General features: G+C 37.2%; 1 protein-coding gene across 1 annotated transcript; it reads left to right on the top strand.

The window, feature by feature from the left end:
- The first annotated feature begins 517 nt into the window (after positions 1–517).
- On the top strand, positions 518–19,617 carry AFG3L2 (AFG3 like matrix AAA peptidase subunit 2). Its single transcript, XM_018081854.1, has 16 exons — positions 518–653; positions 1,131–1,199; positions 1,864–1,979; positions 2,892–3,044; positions 5,231–5,305; positions 6,690–6,811; positions 7,976–8,249; positions 8,806–8,943; positions 11,106–11,259; positions 11,848–11,955; positions 12,106–12,231; positions 13,284–13,394; positions 14,031–14,146; positions 15,142–15,342; positions 16,941–17,135; positions 18,641–19,617. Exons 1-16 carry the CDS (start codon positions 533–535, stop codon positions 18,881–18,883), a joined length of 2,322 nt encoding a protein of 773 aa, XP_017937343.1. The 5' UTR covers positions 518–532; the 3' UTR covers positions 18,884–19,617.
- The last annotated feature ends 1,551 nt before the right edge of the window (positions 19,618–21,168 follow it).

Raw genomic sequence — 21,168 nt, 5'->3', positions numbered from 1 at the left:
GCTCAGGGCTTTAAGTCTTCTTTTTGAAATGAGATTCCTCCTCTGTGCTGGTTTCTTGTCTGCCACATCCCTTTGCTTTGGATTCAAGCAGATCTTTCATATTCAGAAGTTAGAAGTTCTTAACTATTTGAAAAAAGATGCAATTCTTTAATAAAACATGATTCAGTATTGTACAGTCACAGTTAGTGTTGCCCTTAATTGTCATTCAACTGGTATTATGAAATATTTCCCACGGAATCAATATGTATTTAATGTTCATAGCTTGTAGTGTTTCCTGCTTGATTTTTCTCTTTTAATAAAGAAGGTTTTGTTTGTATGCAAGATGAAATTCTTTTCTTAACAATGAGAATAAAAATTTATTTGGTGTAGAAATTACTCAATTAACTTCTTTTTCCGTTGTCTTACACTCTGGCCCACAGCAGTTACTGTGAAGACTCTTGTAAAGTTCCAGTTGTAAAGTACTCTCTGACTAGCTGCATTTAAGGACTACTAGAAAGCTTGAAGGTTTTTGTGGCACCTTCTTTGTTGCTTTATGTTTCTTTTCATCTTTCAGCTCTGTGAAAAAGTTACCCCTGGAGTTACTGCTGACAGAAGTACTATCTTGGCAAGTGTAATCGCTGCTTGCAGAAGGCTTTTCTCTCAACCTCCCAAAGGTGATTATAGCTTTGATAAGTGAAATGAAGCAGACTGCATTCCTTGCTGAGGACTGCACTTGTGTGCTATTCAGGTTTATTGTCTGTGGGGAAGTAAGTTCTTCTAACCAACCATTAATCTTGAGAGAACATTGATTTATGGGATTTGTAGGAGCTATTAAAGAGTAAGGGGTTTGCTTAACTTCATGCTATGCAATGCAATTTTCTGTTGAACTAAGCTTGTCTGTCTCTGGTTAAAAAGGTAGCTTTACTTTAGGTTATTAAATACATGTGATATTTTCTTGTCAACAGTAGTAAATTTATTTCTGGGCACCTGGTAGAGCTTTTCAACAAAAAAACAGGAACAAAGCTATTTTTGCAGTCTATATGTTGCTAGCTTCTTTGCCGTTGTATACATTCAGGTTGTGACTACTGAAGTACAATGACAGAATTGTGAAATAAAAAACAATTATGAGCTCCTTAACTCTTTCTTAATAGGATTTGAAAAATATTTTCCTGATGGGAAGAAAGCTAATGGAACTAAAGGCGCACCTGCAGAAACAAAAGGTACAAAAAGCTGCTTGACTTCAGTTCTTTGTGGAGCATGTATTCATTAAATTAGATTTTGGAGTAACAACTGTGGGTTTGGGTTTTGAGTTTTTTCTTTATTTTTCAGGGAAGATGTTTCCTTACCAGATTAGTTTAAAAGTGCAAATTGATGTGTTTTTATTATACATGATACAAAAGCAAAATAAATATCTTCTGGAATAGTATTTATTTTCTCTCATGCTTCAGTTGGAATGCTGCCCTTAAATTCTTGTTTTACTGTTTCCTCTTAGTTGACATTAGCCATGCATTCAGAAATTCTCTCTGTGTGTAGCTCTCAGCTTTTCCTGAGCCAGCTAAAATACCCATTTTGTTGTATGGAATAGCCAGAATTGTCACACTGGGTGAGGATCCAGAACAGCTCTTCAGTTCTGGATGTCCAAGTGCCATCAGTTAATTGACCTCTCTTCTGGTTATAACTGTGTGAGATAGTCCATCAAGTGGCAGACAGACATCTATCTATTTGCTTTTCTGTGGAAAATGCTGTTTCTCACATCACCTAATTATTGTAGCGTTGCAGACATTTTTCAGAACAACTCCTTAATATTAAAAGTAACAAAAAATAGTGTGAGATTGATATAAGATGAAAAGGTAATTTTGTTGTGTTTCTTTATTTTTTTGTTAGAAGCAAAGCAGGCTAGTGCCCGACAGCCTAGTGGGAGTAGTAGTGGAGGAGGTGGCAGTGGTGGAAAAAAAGGTGGCAAGAAAGAAGACACTAACTGGTGGACCAGATTACAGAAGGTTTTGACTTTAAAATATCTTTATGTTACTGTCTTATCTCCATGAAATAACCTTGCATGTTTTCTGCTTTTTAAGGCCATATTTTGATTGCCTAAATCTTCCTTAAGCCTCCTGTGCCTAGCATTTCATGGTACCTGGCTCTAGGTGGCTCCCTACTCAGTGCCTTTGATAAATAACTGTTTTGTGTATGATTCCAGAGGAATCTGCCTCTGGTTCAGAAACGTTAATGGAATTTTAAGCTATGTGAGTGTCATTGCTAGTAGTCAGTATTCTTACAGAGGAGCCCCAGGCCTTAAAAGGCTTTGTGTTTTGTTTTACGGTGTCAATTTGTAAAACTCTCTGACCACACAATGCTATTTAAATGTAGTTTGCTCTTACTTGTTCAGACCTTAATGGAGTACTTATGAGTTTCTTTTTGAAATTTATTGCCATTAGCTGTAGCACAAAGATGATAGAATCTGACACTACAGGGATATAAAAATATTTTTGTGATTTTACTTGGGGCACATAATATTTTTCCTCCTTCTTGGATTTTTCCTGTAAGTTTTTTTCCTTTTTTTTTTTTTTCAGTACTGCATGTAGTCCCGGAGAGCAAGAATAATTGTTTTAGAATGGAGGCTTAAAGGTCATGTCATGGATGGCAAATTTTTTTCTAAAACCAGTACTTCACAGGTCAAAACTGTTCAATTACTGTTTGTAAAACACTTAAAGATTTTCTACTAGTGTAATTCCTCAGTTGTATCTGAAGTTACTGAAGTGTGTTCATACAACAAAGTAAGCCTTTGTTTGACATTCTCTGTGGCAACCTGGAGGGCAGGGAATAGAAGCCAGAAGGAGATACTAGAACCTGTTTGTTACCTACTTATTGTATTACAGACTCTAAAACTCTTTTTTCCCCTCTCCATTTCCTAGGGTGACATTCCATGGGATGTCAGGGAGTTTCGGATGTACGTAGTGGGAAGTTCATTTTTTTGGACAATGGTTGTATACTACTTCTTCTTCAGGGTCCCTGGGAGAGAAATCACATGGAAAGACTTTGTCAACAACTACCTTTCAAAAGGAGTGGTGAGTAGTGAGGGAAATCAAAAAATCAGTGTGCTGAAAATGCTCATTTCTGCCTCCCCACTTACGCTTGTGTTCATGTGTCTGTGGAGTGAGAACTGGCTCGAGTAACTTTTGAGGGAGAAAGGGATAAGCTTTTATTTTAATCAGTTCCCTAATCAGATGTTCTGGATGGATGTGTGAAGGTTGATGTAATTTCAAGGGAGGAGAGGGAGCAGCTCAGGACAAAATTTATTTGTTGGGTAGCTCATGTGGATGCTGTTTGAAGGTGCAGTGTAGCTGCACTCTCTCAGAGTATGGTTTTGTAGTACAGGTAAGCTGACCTAATGGCTTAAACAGGCATGGCAGCTGCCTTTAGAGGAAGCTTACTGCTAACTTTAAGCACTTCCATGAGCCTGCCCCTCTGAATGAAAAGGTTTTCTGCTTGTTTCGTGCCTGAAATCAGTTCCTCAGGGAATCTGAGAAGCAGCATTGTGAACAGAAAGGCGAGGGTGGGGAATGGAAGAATCCCTTCAAGGACAATAAATCAGCATCCCTTCAAGGACAGTAAATTAGTCTAACTATGTTGTAAAATAGCCTCCTCTCTTTGTTTTCACCTCTCCTCTTTCTTCTTACCTGGAGCCACTACTGGAGCAATCAATTTGTCCTATCTCTCTGTAGAACTTGGCAGCTTTCCACACTTGGAGTAGTAGGTTGGTGATGCCCTGAAGCTCAGGAGATCGCATCTTACACAGGCTTTTTCCACTTCAGGAGCCACTAGTCCTTTGCTTTGTTCCCTCCCAGCTTGTAGCTTCACCTACAGGTTAGGAAAGCATTGGCTTGCTTCCTCCTTCCTCTAGGTTTCAGAGCTGGGATTTTCTGTTAACAGCATGCTTCCTACCCCTCCATTGCTTTGGTAAACTGCTAAACAGGGTGTTTTTTACCTTTCTTGATCTTACTGATCTGTGCAGAACTGCTCTGTGTGCTTCTCCCCTTCTGCCTAGACTGTGTCTTACAGTCAGTCCTGTTCTTAATTGATGATTATGTGTACGTCTTGTGAAAAAAACCTTACTGATTGTATTTGTTGTGAAGCAGTAGGACACTTAGCTTGGTAAAAAGATTAGTTCAGCTGTTAGAGTGAACAAAGCCTGAAGCCCTGTTGCAGAAAAGCATTGTAAAAGTAGGCTGTTGCACAAAACCAAGTTTCTCGTGTCTTTGTAAGATGTAGTCTGGATGTTCAGATAAACTAAATATGTAGCTATCAAATGCTCTTGGTTGCCATAGTGATGGGGAGAAGCCCACACTACTGGGGTTACAAGCTTTTCAAAACAAAGATGTTCAGGTAGTGTTGCATGAAGTCAGTTTAGTTCTATACACAGTGACTTCCTAGCTCATGTTTTGCTTTAGTTCTACCAGAAATGGCCACACGTTGCAAGTTCAGGGAATAACCTTACTAATCTGTGTGCAATTCAGGCCCAAATTCTAGAACCATTGCTAATTATAAATGCTTTAAAGATGCTGAAGCCAGTTATTTTATGGAAAGAAAAAGTGGAAAAGTCTTCAGTTGTCTTCTGAAGAGACCCTGTCAAATTCAAGAAACTAACCATTTGGGGAGACTTCTGAAAAAGGACTTTATAGTATATACCTGCAAAACCACGGTTTAGTTTTTGGGTTTAGTTTATATGGTGTTACCTCAGCTAAATACTTCTTTATCTAACTGATGCTTATTGTGTTTAGTATGGTAGCACAGGAAGTCTTTTTTTGTATTGGGGTAAACAATTGTAAGAGCAAAGTTAAGCTTTCCTTCATTCTGTTCAGTTTGGTCTGTTTTGGAAACTGCTGTAAGAGTTTGGAGTCATATAATTTATTGCTTTTAGTGTATGACTACTGAAATAGTTAAGTATTGTTTAACTATTTCCCTGTAACTGTGATTTTTGCTGAGGCATGCATGGGTTTTTTTCTTGAAAAAAGGCTGTGAGGTCAGTCTTTCAATCTAAATTCTAATATGCCCGTATTCCTTTCTTCCTGATTACATACGTGATTCCTAATGGCAAACAGTAGATTGTGGAACCATCCTGATGTACAAGATTAATTTTATTCTCCTTACTGGAGAACAGAAAGATTCGCTTGTGGTATCTGCAGCTCTTAGCTGTGATGGAAGTGCAGTGACTGTGAACTCTTCACACAAGTTTTGTTCTTTCCTCCTGCAGGTGGACAGACTTGAAGTGGTGAACAAGCGCTTTGTGAGAGTTATCTTTGTTCCTGGAAAGTCTCCTCACGAATGGGTAAATGCTTTTAGTACATATACATGAGACACTAGAAACAGCAAAGCAGTCTTTTTAGGTAAAGTTTGATATGAAAAGCTTGGTCTGGAGCATTAATAGTATCTCAATCTAAAATATGTTTTCTGCCTTATTGTTACATTATCCTACATTGTGTGTTTTTCACTTTACTGTACCAGTTGTTTTGCCATAGATACCTTAAAACTATGGCAACTGGTTCCTTTCCAGCACCATGCTCTTAATACAGACATGTAAACAGGAAGAAACTCTGCTGAAGGTTCTGTAGTTTTAGCTGCTGTTTTCCATCTGCTCAAGAAAATCCCAGACTTAACTGTACATACTTTTGGATCTTTTCTACTCCAGACTGTTTTTAGCCAGTTATTTGAGAACACAAAGAGAAATGTTTAATTTTTGTCTCCAAAGTACTTATTTCAGGGAGTTACTTTTCTAGTATCACTTTTCCTAGGGAGGGTTAAAGTAATGCAGGCAAAAATTCTCCAAAGAGTAATACCCAGTGGCAGGGACCTATTAAAAGTAGATAAATAAATATCTGATAGACAATGTGGAAAATTTAGAAGAATCATCAGAGAAGTTTATCAGGTTGTCTAGGTGATGGAGGTTTCTTAGCTGACTTCCTGAAATAAGGTTTGCAAGTCCCTCCAGGATAAAGTGAAATCTGCTGTAGTTACTTAATCAGTGGGTTTCAGTGTGGCTTATTAGTATGCCTACTCTTTAGCCCACATACCATCAGTTGCCTTAGTTTCTCAATCACTTAATACTCGGAACTAATCTGTTTTTAATTTTTCAATATTAATGTAAGTAGGGGCAAATCAGGCAGGTCATAGGGCAGAAGGGGAGATTTCTTGAAAAAACTGAACAACACTTTGAAAGTAACGTCTGGATTTGTTTTTTTCTGGTGGATAATAAATTTCATGATGTTTTTTTGTGAAGACAGCTTACTTTAAAGCTAGTGTAGACTCTGAAAGTAGAGAATTGCTTTTCTTAATCAGAAGGGCTGAGACCTTCAGGTGAAACAATAAGTTGTATAACTGCTGTGTTTCCAGGTTCAGTGCTCTGTATTATTCTGACTGTATAGCTCCCTTCTGTTTGTTCTGGAGAAAATGCCTGGATTTCTGTTTGTTTGAAGTGCCCCAAAGCTATCAGGTGTTCTGATTTCTGTAGAAGTAATGATACACTGTGTATTCAGGTTGGTAGGCTTTAGATTTATTATGGGCCTCTTACATCAATTACACATTTGACCAGGCAGCTTAAACTTGGTCTGAATCTGGTCTGATAATTTCTTGCGTACATATTAGAAGTTGGCTTGTAATGAAGCTGGGATAAGGTGTAGGGCACTTTGTGGTGATCTCTGCTTTTCTTCTCACAGTACGTCTGGTTTAATATCGGTAGCGTGGACACTTTTGAACGGAATCTTGAAACTGTGCAGCAAGATCTCGGAATAGAAGTGGAGAACAGATTGCCTGTAGTCTACTCCACAGAAAGCGATGGGTAAGAAGTTGCTTTAAAAGAGTCTCTGAGAAAAAGGTGGTTGTGTTTACAATAGAGTAGGTTTGTAATACACGTGCCCTAGATTTCTTTAGGTGGTGGTATTATCAGAGTAACAATCAGCTTGGGTTTATTTTTGAGTGTTAATTGTAAGAGAAGCTGTTCAGTACTTTGTCTATGAAGAAATCCATATCCTCTTACTCTAAATATAGCTTCTTATTACATAAATGTTTGTTTACTGTTACTCCTTTCTTCACTTAAGCCCTTCCTCCCGGTGACATATAGTAGAGCGAGTGAGCCAAGCACAGCAGTAGAGCTCCAGAGATTGCACTCATGTAGATTTTTTTTCCTCTTTATCTCAGAAATGTGGGTTATCAGTAAAGCTTAGAAATTCTATGCTCACTTATAATTGTGCTTCTTTTCCCCATTTTTGTTTTTGCTGAGTGTTGATAGAACCTCTTGTGAGCTGTTTTTTGAAGCTGTTCCTTTCCACAGACAAAATCTGTACAGTGCTCAGATACTATGATAATGAGGACTGTGTTAGGATTTTTGGCTTGTACAGAGCTGTACTAGAAAGCTGGAGGACAGACTGTGAAAGATAATGGGCAGTGAATAATAAAAAACAGAACAAAAAAACCCCAACAAACCAGAAGCCCCAAAAAACTTTGTAGCCTTGAAAAGGAAAATGGAGACATAGAAAGAAGAAAATGTAAAAAAAATTGAGAAAGACCTAAAGGAAGAAGAGCAAGTATGTATTTTAGAGAGAAATTTCTGCTTCAAGTTGTAGCATACGCTGATTATATGCAACCTAATACAACTTATTTTGAGAATATAACCAATTGCATAACTAGTCCTATGAATTTATCTTTGCAAAAATGAGATACTTCTGTTTATTAGGTAATGCAATTTTTCTCTGTAAAACTCATCAATGTCACTTGATGTGCTCGGTTTAAAAACAAGCAACAGTCAGTATAACAGTTTGTTCTCAATTTTGTTTTGGTTATTTCCCAGTGTGAACAACCCTGCAGAAATAAAAGTATTAGGAGTTAATCGAGTATTAGTCCTGAATGTGTTTGTTTATGGTGGAACTAACATCTTTTATGTGTTATATGCAGTAATGGATTTTTGTGATATATGTGTTTTTCTTTGTTTTTTTTTTCTTCACAGATCATTTCTCCTGAGTTTGCTGCCTACGATCCTGATTATTGGTTCTTTGCTGTACACATTAAGAAGAGGTCCTGCAGGCTTAGGTCGGGGAGGACGTGGAATGGGTGGACTTTTCAGTGTTGGTGAAACCACAGCCAAAGTTCTTAAGGATGAAATAGACGTTAAATTCAAAGATGTAGCTGGCTGTGAGGAGGCCAAATTAGAGATAATGGAGTTTGTTAACTTTCTGAAAAATCCTAAACAATATGAGGATCTGGGAGCAAAAATTCCAAAGGTAAGGGATTATTGACTTAGCAGATAAAGACTTTATTCTTTTGGTAGTCCTTGGTATTCTAAATTGTACTAGGATGCAATGCTTTCCAGCTTCTTTCTTGTCACAATTGGAAAAAAATAAATAGGCATTAAGTGCCAGCAGTGTCACTGTGCTGCCAGAAGACTTGTCTTGTGGAATACTTTATCTGTTCACATGAGTCAGAAATGATACGTCACATACATGTGTAGCATCATTCTTGCATATATTGTTATAGAATTGCCTTTTGGCATGGTAGTCCACCTGATGACATACCTTTTTTTTTTTTTCTTGTTTAGTATGTCAATCAAAGAAAACACTGTTCCTGTAAATCTAAGCTAGCAATATTGCATCTGTTTCTTTTCTTTTACTTGTTTAAATGAGGTATTAATCTTCAATTTGTTTCCTTGCATAATTTTGACTGTGGTGGAAGAAAAGCCATTGGACTCGACATTGTAATACGTAGATCTTAAAGTTTAAGATATTTCATAGGCTTAAGATTGTTTTCTTCGTGAGGAAAATATACCCATTTCTCTTGCAGGGGGCAATTCTGACAGGTCCTCCAGGTACTGGGAAAACACTTCTAGCTAAAGCTACAGCTGGAGAGGCTAATGTACCATTTATCACAGTCAATGGCTCAGAGTTCTTGGAGATGTTTGTTGGTGTGGGTCCAGCTCGAGTAAGTCTTTGGCCTTGCTCTTTTCTTTTGGTATTGGTTGTTGAAAGGATGTTTTCAAGTTTGGGAGACAAACTATTTGATTACAGCTGAAGTTCTTTCTTCTATGCAGATTGCTTACAAGTGATGCCAGATTCTTGTCTAAACACAACAATCATAGAAATACCTTTCATAGAAGAAACTAATGCAGTTCAGTATCTGGTTGCAGGCCATTAAGGATTTACCGCTTCTCAGAAGCTTAAGAACACAGAACAGAACTCTGCAAGCTCTGCTCTGAAGTAAATTTACTAGCTGGGCCAGAAATACGTAGCTCATTTAACTACTGCTATGGGAATGCCTCCTCCTGCTCTAAATCATTCCCGTTTCTTTGAAGGACTTTATTCTCTTTGTAGTTTCAAACTCTTAACTATAAAGAGTTGTCTAGGACACACAGATAAACTTTTGGTTGAAACAGGAGTCCAAGGGTCATGGAATTAATGATGGGTTTCTGGAGATCCAGTGATTTAAATAACAAAATATATCTGTCTAATACTTTTTGTGCACTTTTGCCTTAACTGTCTTAAAATAACTCATTAAAAACATGTTAAGTGGTATAAACAAGTTACTGATGATATTTTACTGTAATAAAAATTTGGGAAAGTATTAGGTATCCTAAAATAATAGTGATAGTCAGACCACATTGACATTAGTTGTCAATACATACCTGACATGTCCCAAAGCAAAGTGACTTAAACTTTTGTACTGGGCTGTGCAAATCATTATCAGCTTTACTCCCCAGTGAAATCATTTGGCACAACTTTGGCTGTGAATTGAGGTTTCAACACAGTTGATAATTTCTGATACCTGTAGAAAACAACATGAGAGAGTATTTTAGTTTCAGTTCCTATTAATTCATCATTTTTAAATTGGGATGTGCTAGAGTTAAAACTGCTTACACAGCCCTGGTTCCTTTGGTGCTTTTTTAGTTTATATGCATTATGGAAACTTCTAGTTCTTTTCCTTCTGAAAAACAGTTGTATGTTTCTGGATTTCCATCTCTTTCCAATGAAAAGATAACTCACTTTGAGCATCTAACACTTTTTCCTGGTTTATCATATTCCTTCGTTGTACTTTTTTCAAAATATCTGATTGACTTGGTGTAGTAGAGTGTACTGTCTAAAATTTGCATCTCTTTAAATATGCTGTATGTTGTTTCTCATCAGAGAAACCTTCTCTAATTGCCTCACTAATGTATAAAGTAGCAAAGCTCTGAGGTGCATATAATTCTCAACCAGTTCCAAATTCTTCCATAATTTTTCAGTTCCTGTTTGCTTCGATTCCTCAGTTGCAGACCTGTTGACTCACTGAACTGGTTTTAATGAAGTCCTTCTGATATATTTGCAAGCAGAGCAGCATTGCATGTTGCATCTAATAGTCACATTATGCTGAAACTACCACAGTAGAATTTTATGGGTAATATCTTACTTAGAATCTGAAAGTCTAAAAAAAAAATTTCAGCCATTTATTCATGTCTCGCCCATTTTTTCCAGATTTCTAGAAATAAATTTAACTTCCAAATAAACATTTGGAGGTTAATTAAGTTATTTTTTTTTTTAGCCCATGTAAGGGAGAGGCAGGAGGGCTAAAAGTCAGTATTTGTAAAAGCACATTGTTAAAGTACAGTGGTAGTGGCTTGTAAGTAAGCCTTCAGTTAGAGCTACATGTAGGAGCTGCATCACCCTGTTCTAACTACAGAAAAAAAGACTTTATTTCCTCAGTATAAGCAATGACTGCATGGTAGCATTCCTGTCCTGTCTGTAATACTGTGTGTTAAAGAGCTTAAAAGAGAAATCCTGCTTTAAATCTCTGAAGTTTGGAGGCTTTTATCACTGAACATATATTTCAGTTATGCAGGAAAAGTCATTTCTTAAGACTTCGAAGTTGTTTGATGTTCTCAGTTTATGGATTGGGAAAGGATTTGGCAGCCAGTGGGCCTTCATATTGGTGATTCTTGCTGAGCAGCAGCTACAGTGTAACTTATCATTGCCTTGGTTGCTGGCTGGAGTCTTGGGAATAGTACTGGATTGTAAGGATCCTGTTACTGATGTGCCTCTTCTCCTCCTACCAACCCCCCAGCTCTAAACAGTTACAAACCAATCTGATGCATACTCTGTTCTTCTGTTAAGGTTAGAGACTTATTTGCTCTGGCTCGTAAAAATGCCCCGTGCATTCTCTTCATTGATGAAATAGATGCAGTAGGAAGAAAGAGAGGAAGGGGCAACTTTGGGGGACAAAGTGAACAAGAGAACACACTCAATCAGCTTTTAGTAGAAATGGATGGTAAGTATTTAATGTATAATATTACATTATAATAACAAGTATATGGGAGAGAACTAATGTGCTTGTTCAGACCTGTTAACCAAGATTTGGATTCTGGCCTAAATCCAAATTGTTTCTGTTTCCTTGCTTCCTAAAATGAAGAACGGTGACTCATTTTGCTGCAGCCTGGTGTTTTACTAAAATTCATTCAGAAAAAAAAAGAATTCTCATTGTACATCTCCTAACTCTTTGTCATAGTTGAATAGACCAAAAAATTCTTCTCATGAGATCAGTCTGTCGGTAAAAAAAATACAGCTAGCCATGCTGGTTCTGCAGTTTCCTGAGCAGTTAATCTATTATTGTGTTTTGAAGATAAAGCAGGATTTGATATAGTACTTCACAAAGCAGAGCCCAAGGCCATTTTCTTGCTTGTTATGAAAAACTGGACAATGCTGTAATAAATAGATATATTTTCAGCTCTAAGATCATTTGTTCAAACTTCTTACATGACCCTGTAAAGTGGGCAGTCTTTTTATTACTGTTTAATTTTTTTTACTCATGGAAATTATATTTATACAGATTTTTCTCTTTATTACATTTCTTCAACAGGATTTAATACAACCACAAATGTAGTAATTTTGGCAGGTACTAACAGGCCAGATATTTTAGACCCTGCTCTAATGAGACCAGGACGCTTTGACAGGCAGATTTACATTGGTAAGTTTTAGCTGCATGGCTGTGTCCTTCTGTGTTTGTGGAATACCATTGAAGTCACTCCGGCTTTTTATATAAGTAACTTACTTGCACACATTCAATTTGAATATATATATACATGAAAAGTTAAATCATATGTCTTTTATCTTAAAGGACCCCCAGATATAAAAGGAAGAGCATCCATTTTCAAAGTTCACCTTAGACCTCTGAAGTTAGACAGTATCTTAAATAAAGACAACCTAGCAAGAAAGCTCGCATCACTTACACCTGGATTTTCTGGTAAGTAACTCTTAATGCTGCTGTTATTCTCAATTTACCAGTTAGTCTGTAGATATTTTATTTCCCTGCTACTTCTGGTTTTCTTTCACCTGATCTTCTGGATGGCATTCTGTTTCATCGTATTTACTGGTACAGCGTGAAATTCTTTTTGCCCGTTTGAGCAAGTCGGAGATTTCTGAGGGTCTTAAGTTTTGTCTGCTTCAATCAGGGTAATTTAGCAAGTGGCAATTTCTTCTGTCTTCAGTAAAAGCAATTGAGAGGTTTCTGCTGTCACTCATGTGTGTTCTTCCTTTATTTGTCCTTTGATTTGTTTGTTGCCTTCTTGAAAAGTGTAGAGAAGACTTGTTTTTGTGGAATTAGTGTGCATATTCTGTAAGGGAATTTCTGTTTCTGGATGTAAAAACTGCTTCCTGGAAACATACTGTAACCTTGCTTTGAATTAGGAATGGATGTGAGAACTCTTATTACTGGCTTGTGATGTAGTTAATTTAAAATTTGAGTTGACCAGTAGTTGAATTTTTCACTGTTTTCCTGGTCTATATAGAACTGGCTTTCTGAGATCTGATTGTCAGTGTTTCTGGCAGTGATAATGTTGAAACTAAGTTATCTCAATAATGTTACTGTAAATAGTGTTATCAAGTGGTTGGCTTGAAACCAGTAATGTGAAGGAATATCCTCTAGAGATAAGCCAATAGCTGAGCTATACTGAATTCACATGTAGGAAATTTATGCACATAAATAAATATATGCTAGTTTAAGTATAGTCTTTTGCAGACAGAAAATGAAGGTAGAATATATCAAACAAGTACTCCACTGGCAATGAGCTCTATTTTCTGGCTGTCTACCTATGAGAAAAATCCTAAACCGTACAACCGCAGTATGTGTATTTAAATATCTCTTGAATAATTAAGCTGTTTCAGAGCACATTATGTTTATTTTTCAAGCTCTGTGAGAATTTATGGCAAAGCAGTTATAGGTAAGGTTATCTTTATGCTAAACTCAGAGAAAATTGTTGAAAATTTATCAGTAATTCATGCCTTCTCTGCTTTTAGGTGCTGATATTGCTAATGTTTGTAATGAAGCTGCTTTAATTGCTGCAAGGCATCTCTCAGATGCTATAAACCAAAAGCATTTTGAGCAAGCAATTGAAAGAGTTATTGGAGGTAAGTGAATCGCATCAATTGTTTCTCAAAAATTATAACAGGACAAGAAACTTCCTTTTTTTATATATATATATATATATATACATACATACATATATATATATATATATATATACACAGAAAGCCATGCTTTGAGTCTTTCTGCTGGTCTTCCAGGTTGCTTTTTTTTCGCCTCCTAAAAACACCTGAGATTTAGAAAAGAAGTATCCTGTCTATATTGTTGACTTCTATAGTAGAGGAAGGGGTACAAAGAGAAATTTCATCAGGACACTTTCCTAATTTCTTCAAAATGGCCAGAGGAAAAGCTGTTTGAATTTAGGGATGCTTTTGACTGCTGCTAGTCTGAAATAGTCTGGAAAACTACTCGATTTTTAAAGTGCAGATGTTTTATTTAGATGTTTGAATACTCTTAAGAACTTACTTTCAAACTAGAAAGTCTAATCAAGGACAAGGTTACACTGAAACCTGGAAGATGTAAATTTCTAAACCTTGCAAGGTTGGGGTGGGCTTTTAAATTATTTTCAGTAGGTCATATACATGGCCTCTAAGCATTGCTCACCATCTTTCTAAATGAGGTAAAGGATTTCAGAGGAGAAAGGTGTGTCTGAAACTATTAATCAAATTTATTTTATAAAGGTTTGGAAAAGAAAACTCAAGTACTCCAACCAGAGGAGAAGAAGACAGTAGCATATCACGAGGCAGGGCATGCAGTTGCAGGGTGGTTTTTGGAACATGCTGACCCACTCTTAAAGGTAAGGAAAGTAATTTGAACCAGTAATTTAACAGTAGCACGGACAACATCTTTTTCTTTTGAAGGTTTTTTTTTTCCCCCTAATGTTGAGAGGGTATTAAAATATATAATCTCGCAAAAATTATTGTGTGTCAGTTTTAGAGTACTTTTTTTGGTTCATTTCTTGTAACTTTCTTCACTGTTTTCTGACTTGGCAGTTACACAATATGTAGTATAAATGTCCTTGGAAAGTGAGAGACCTGATCCTCCCATGAGGAGGATCTGCCTGCCTTATAGCTGCTTTTTCTCTAAGGCTTTCACTATAGATCAGCAGTTTAAGTTAGTCTTACCAGGTTACATATATAACCTGAAATATAACTATAAAAATTATCTTCAGGAATATAAGTATAAAATTATCATTTGAAGGCTGAATTTTAGTTTTATTTTGCCTTTTTTTTGAATGCACAGCTTGACAGATTGAATATAAAGGAAAAATCACCCCAATCTCCCTAACTTGCTTTAACATTCATAGTTTTGCGTAGCTGGGTTTTTAATTTCATCTCAAGTTTAAAATTAATCTTGTACAATTTACTGCTGGAAGGAAAAGCGTTATTCAATGTGGAAACTCCTTCAACTGTTCAGAATGCTAGAGATGGAGAAATGCTGCTGTATTCTCTCTGATACAGAATATATAATGCCCAATATGTAACTCTCAAGGAATTGTGTATTTTAATTAGAGTATTTTTAAAATCCCATACAGTTTTTACAAAAGATATGACAGTGGTTTTACCTTTCTTTTCCAGATATTCTAGTAGTTGTTATCCCAGTTTAGAGCTAGCCAGGGCTTTTAAGGATAAAACACAATGGGGGCAAAACTGTAAATGGAAATAATATCTGAATTAAACCTCAAGGGTGAGTATGGTGTAGGCTGTGGTATAAAAAATTAAGCCAAACTGAAGAATGCTTTATGTTTTCTAACACTGTTTAGTTCTAGCAGTCTGTTAATTTTGATTGTAGGTATCTATTATCCCACGTGGTAAAGGACTGGGTTACGCTCAGTATTTACCCAAAGAACAGTATCTTTATACCAAAGAGCAGCTACTTGACAGAATGTGCATGACTCTGGGAGGACGTGTATCTGAGCAAATCTTCTTTGGAAGAATAACAACTGGTGCCCAAGATGACTTGAAGAAGGTGACCCAGAGTGCATATGCTCAGGTATGGGCTTAAGTGAGACTTTTTTTTTGCTGTATTGTTTTCTTTATCTACTACCTACCAGTAATATGAGGTAATTTGATCAGGTATGTCCCTCAAAAGCGTAGTTTCAGAAAATATTAGATAAATATACATTATGCTGATGACTCAAGTATTTTATTTGTCTTACCACAGCAGTCCATGCATTAGGCTTTGATTACTGTCCTACATCTGCCCACAGGTACATATAGGTTGCAGTTGGATTCAACTGGATTCAAATAGAGGTGGAAATTTTATACTTTCAAAATGGAATTTAGTGCTCAGATTTTATCATCTCATCCTACATTTACAGTTGCCCAGTTTGAAGACCCAATTTGGGTTCACACTTAAAATCCAGAAAAACCTTGTATTAAACCACTGTTTGCTGTCAGTTAAGGCTGTGGAAATTAAGACATCAGTTTGTGTTTGTATCATACTAACTAATGGAGATGCATAATTTGAAATCTTATCAATGCAGTGACTCACCTAAGTGTAGCTGTGCGCTACACACGGGGGCATTATTACATTTCCTGCATCAGCACAAAAGATGTTATCTTATAAGACACTCACAAGGTGAGCAATTGACATTTTGGAGTATGCTTCTCTTCCCCTGCACACTTATCCCCAGCCTCCAAATCCCACCTTCTTCCTGGTCTCTGGTGTGCTGCTTGTTACCCCAGTTCTGGAAGTAAATGTGCAGTGATGTCCTGGTAATTTTATGGGATCTTCAGTGACTCTTGTTCAGTTTTAAATTAAAAAAAGTTGAAGTGTAGACTTTTGTTCATGTTAACCAAAAAAAACATATCAAACTTCTCTTAAGGAACCAGCTTGGTTTTAATGCTGAGATCTCTTTGAATTCTGAATGTTCTTTGTTGTACCTATATTGATCTTGCTAGACTGAGAAGTGCTGCTTTAGTAACCATCAAATTGATAGTAGCCATGGAGTGAATAAATAAATAGCAGAGTTTGAACTTGCTTCTGCCTTTGCTGGAGCAAAATGCAATTTAAAACATCCCTATTTGGCAACTGAACAAGTCAATATTCAGTAATGAGTCAAGCAAGATAAGAGTCATTTTCCCCTTTGTAGAGGAGTGTCTTGGGATGAAATATAGCATGAGTTTTGTACATGATAAGACAAAAGCTTAAAGACCCTCTACTTTAGTACTTAAGTCAACTGATCTTTATGAGTGAGTGGAATATGCTAAACTTCAGAAGTATTTTCAATTGGAATAACGCTTATATTTCTGGTAAAAGAAAAAGAGTTTTACTGATTAATGAAGGCTGAAGTGTTTCTTGTGTAATATCTTACTATTTAAACAGCAAAGCACTACATATGTCACTAGTAACCACCTTGAAATGGTGATATTTGTCTCTTTCAATTTAATCAATAAAAAGAAATAAGTGAAAGTCAAGTAAGGTACATTAACTTAGGTGGACTTGAATTTTCAGGGAAGGGTTGGTTTTAGAGGAAAAGATTGGGTCGTAGCAGAATGACTTCATCCTTTCAGTTTTATTCACCATATTTTACATCAACATACCCTAAAATCTTACTGTCTTGCCTTTGTTTGTTTGTTTTTCTTCAGATTGTTCAGTTTGGTATGAATGAAAAAGTAGGGCAGATTTCCTTTGACCTCCCTCGTCAAGGAGACATGGTATTAGAGAAACCTTACAGCGAGGCAACTGCCAGATTGATAGATGAAGAGGTGCGGTCACTAATTAACATTGCTTATGAAAGAACATTGAATCTTCTTACTGAGAAGAAAGCAGAAGTGGAGAAGGTGAGCATTACAGCATTTTTAGCCACTGGGTTCCAGCTAGTAAGCCAAACCCTGAATTGAACCGAATCAGATTTAAAATAGTGACTATGAAAGTAGATTGAGGAAGTTTGCTCAAAACCCAATTGATGTAATCGTGAGAGTTTGTCACAAGACGCAGGTAAATAGAAACCTCCTTCTGTGTTGGAACATGTCTGAGCTTCTCATGAACATGATTTATGTGGTCAATATTCATTTGGAAAGTTGGAGGAAAGAGTCTGTCTGCTAAAGAAGGGTTTAGTAGATGTGCTAGACAAATATGAAACTTAAAAACCCAAAGACAAAATACCAGACTTCCAATTCATTAGGCTAAAAGAAGCTCTGTAAGAAGGGAAATTCTTATAACTTCCTCTCTCTGAATTCCTTTTGAACGTTAATAAAAAGTACCTTACTGTCTTTTTTCTTTCCTGTCCTTTGGCTGCTTGTTATCTCCCTCACTGCAGCTGAGATTATTCCTGTGCGTATTCTCTTCCTCCATGCCAGAAAGCCTGATAAAGCAAAAGGATAATTTTCCAGGCTAGGCATCTGGTAGAGTTATTGACAAGGCAAGTTCGTATGGGTTCCGTAAATGGTGTTGTAGTAGGTCACCATCCCAAAAAATATCACTGAACATGGTTTGTGCTGAACAATGCACTTGCTGATCCAAGAAGATTGCAAACTCCCCTGGTAGAGTATTGTGCACATTGGTATTTTATGGTGCTGTTTAGCTTGTACATAACAGCAGCCCGATTGAACTGTCGTGGTTGATCAGAACGGAAGGCTTGATTTCATCTATAGCTTAATGTCTTGCATCAAGAGCCTTTTGGTAGCAGCAACAATTGTTCTGAAGCAACAATAGCAGCAACTGTGGCTCATAGGGAGGGCACTTTTCATGTTTGTCAAAGTAAGATTTTAAAAAACTTGTATTTTTGCTACCTAAATGCTCATGGGGAAAAAAAAAGTCTCGTATTTGGTGAACTCTGAACAACCTGTTTTTTCTATCAGAATTAATCAGTGCCAGATTTGGTCCCAAACTGCCTTAAATTCTTCCAAAGAGGACAGTCAGCTTAGGTATTTGAGGTCACTTGGTCTGTTCAGCTTGGAGGAGACAGAGGAGAGACCTCATTGCAGTCTACAACTTTCTGAGGGGAAGAGAAAGGGCAGGCACTGATCTCTTCTCTGTGGTGACCAGAGACAGGACCTGAGGGAATGGCCTGAAGTTGTGTCAGGGGAGGTTTAGGCTGGATATTCAAAAGCGGTTCTTCACCCAGAGGGTGGTCGGGCACCGGAACAGGCTCCCCAGGGAAGGGTCACAGCACGAAGCCTGACAGAGTTCAAGAAGTGTTTGGATGGTACTCTCGGGCACATGGTGTGACTCTTGGGGATGGTCCTGTGCAGTGCTAAGGGTTGGACTGGATGATCCTTATGGGCCCCTTCCAACTCAGCATATTCTGTGATTCTATGTCTGACATAAGTTGTTGTTATCCCAGGTTGCCCTGCGACTACTGGAGAAGGAAGTGCTCGATAAAAGCGACATGCTAGACTTGCTTGGTCCAAGACCATTTGCAGAAAAGTCTACTTACGAAGAATTTGTTGAAGGTACAGGAAGTTTGGATGAGGATACTTCACTACCAGAAGGCCTTAAAGACTGGAATAAAGAGCGTGAGAAAGAAAAAGAGGAGACAACAGATGAACAGGTTGCTAGGCAGATCAGAGGAGGGATGCCATTTTAACTGTCTGCTGAAGTTGACTTGCACTCTGGAAGAGAAGCAAACTCACCGAGTTTGTACTTCAAAACAAAGAAATATTTATTCAATCAAACTGTATTATGAATGAGTGGAAGAGTGATCTCTTGTGATAAAGATGTTCTGCTTCGATGTATGTATGCAAGATCATCAGTTCACTGGTAAAAGGTGATCATCCTTCATTTGCCAGCTGAAGAAGCATACATTGGATTTGAGCTGCAATGGAATGCCAGAACTGAGCCTCTCAAACTTTGAAACAGTTTGGATTCATGCACAAACTTTGTGGCACTGGTCTCTCTTTTCTTTAAAATGTCTGTAAGCTTACAAAAATCAAAGGGTTTTTTGATTATTTATCTAAACTATACCTGTATGTGACCTGTTTCAAAAAAATATAACAGAATCATACAAAATGCATTGTTGAATGTGAAAGTCTGGTCTTACAAAGTACTAGCTTTGCAAAACTATCTGACTCTTTCCCCCTCACCTCATTTTGATTTTAGAGAGTTTGTCTACAGACAACTGCCATGTAAGTTGACACTGAAACTGGACAGTTGCTTAAATACCTTAAAATGTACTCATGGTTCAGTGTCTTAAATTAAACTCAGTTTGGCTCCTGCAGTTTTACTAGTCAGTTTTTTACAGAGTTCTGTAAAATATTGAACATATGAATGTGTTGTGTAAATACAGTTTGAGTCAATAAAAACAGTACTTTTCTGAACAAAGCTTGCCTTTTTTTTTATATATATATTTTCTTGGTATAGAATTCAGACCAGTACAAAACTTTCTCTCTTAAATTAGGGTAACAAGGTTGTGCTCACAAATGCCAAAACCAGCAGCCAAACCCAGAGGTTGCGAGAGGTTTCATATTGGTTTGCTTAAACTAAAGCTATGGGGCTTTTTCCTCTGCTTAGTTGAATGCAGTTGTCTTAATAATCTGCTTCTGGTTGTCTGCTGCATGCTAAGGATTCATTAGTTGGAGATTTCAGGTCTTCAAAAATTAAGGGCCCATGTCCCCATCCCAGCAGATGGGAAGTGTGGTTGGGAGTTAAGTGGGGAAGGAAAATGAACCAAGCTTCTCTGCTGGACTAGAACTCCTTTAAGGCTTACAAGTCAGAGGGCAGCTTAAGGAGATAACTAGTGATTGATTCCATCTGTATATTGCAACATAATGGAAAGCAGTAGGAGGACAAAGGAAAATGTCTGCAAGATCAGAGCCTTTGCTCAAGTTATTTGAAGTAAATTGTTTATGGAAATGATTCTTATGGATTTTCTTTTCCTTCATGATGAAGCTTCTTCCATCTCTGATGTTGCCTGGCTTTACAGAGAAGAGGAGCAAGGGAAACAGCACATATAGCAATCTAGGGCATATTTACTGGGCATTTTTAGTTGTTAAACACGTGTTTATCCCTATTGAGTTTGTTGTAAAATGAAGGAGAAACAGGAAAGCAGTCTGAAAAAACTAAACTTCATTTCTCAATTTCCTAATTTCTGGAGTCAAAGTTTAGAATGATTTATTGCAATAGTTGTTTTATAAAACTTTAATCTTGCAAACATGGTAAAGCAGTGACTGATTTCTGCGTGTGTGCTCTAGGTTGTATCTTACATGTATTCTGTATTAGTGCCTTGTTTGTTCTATTCTCCCTCCCTCAATTTAGCTCAACACTTCTTGTTTGGTATAGGCAGTTTGTACCCAGTGCTGAGGACTAGCTGTCCTTATACAGTAAAGGCCAGAATTCTGCATTTCTTCATTCCTTGCTAAATAAAACCAACAGTAAACACAACAACCAACCAACAAAACCCCAAAAACCTGACTCTTCACAATGGCACTATCAGACTTTGAAAGAATTGTCTCCTCTGCAGGAAATGTTTTCTCTTACTCCCTGTTTGTGCTGTGTACTTTTAAATTCCACTCTTGTTTAGTTGCAGCATGCAATTAATAAGTGCATTATAGTGACCTTACCTCTCCTTTATTTTAGAGCATTAATTTCCTTGTTTAACCTTACCTCAGAAGGTCTTAATATTTTGTGCCAAAAATTGCAGAATCTGACAGTGTTAGGATTTTAGAATCAAAACAAAGATATGGAAAAACAACAACAAAAAAAAGCAGTCTACCCAACCAGCCTCTCTGAAGTGGACAGTTAGCTGCTTCCTCCTCACAAATTTGTCAAGTGGCTGAACGTAAATCAAGAAAATCAAGTTTAGTCTGGGCTGTGGCTGCCAATAATGCTGGATTAACTCTTCTTGCAAACACACTGAGCAGCGTTGCCTTAATT

The sequence above is a fragment of the Manacus vitellinus genome, unplaced genomic scaffold (assembly GCF_001715985.3).
Source record: "Manacus vitellinus isolate BGI_N305 unplaced genomic scaffold, ASM171598v3 scaffold_1_pilon, whole genome shotgun sequence".
In the NCBI taxonomy this organism is placed as follows: domain Eukaryota; kingdom Metazoa; phylum Chordata; class Aves; order Passeriformes; family Pipridae; genus Manacus; species Manacus vitellinus.
Note: the sequence above shows the minus strand (reverse complement) of the source record. Positions and strands in the feature narration are given on the sequence as shown.

What these genes read in the sequence shown, in the direction of transcription:
- AFG3L2 (XM_018081854.1), top strand. Translation starts at nt 533, where the DNA reads ATGTTTCTTTTCATCTTTCAGCTCTGTGAAAAAGTTACCCCTGGAGTT. An exon ending in TTGGTGTGGGTCCAGCTCGA is followed by an intron (nt 8,944 to 11,105) that starts GTAAGTCTTTGG and finishes TCTTCTGTTAAG; the next exon opens with GTTAGAGACTTATTTGCTCT. An exon ending in TGACAGGCAGATTTACATTG is followed by an intron (nt 11,956 to 12,105) that starts GTAAGTTTTAGC and finishes TTTATCTTAAAG; the next exon opens with GACCCCCAGATATAAAAGGA.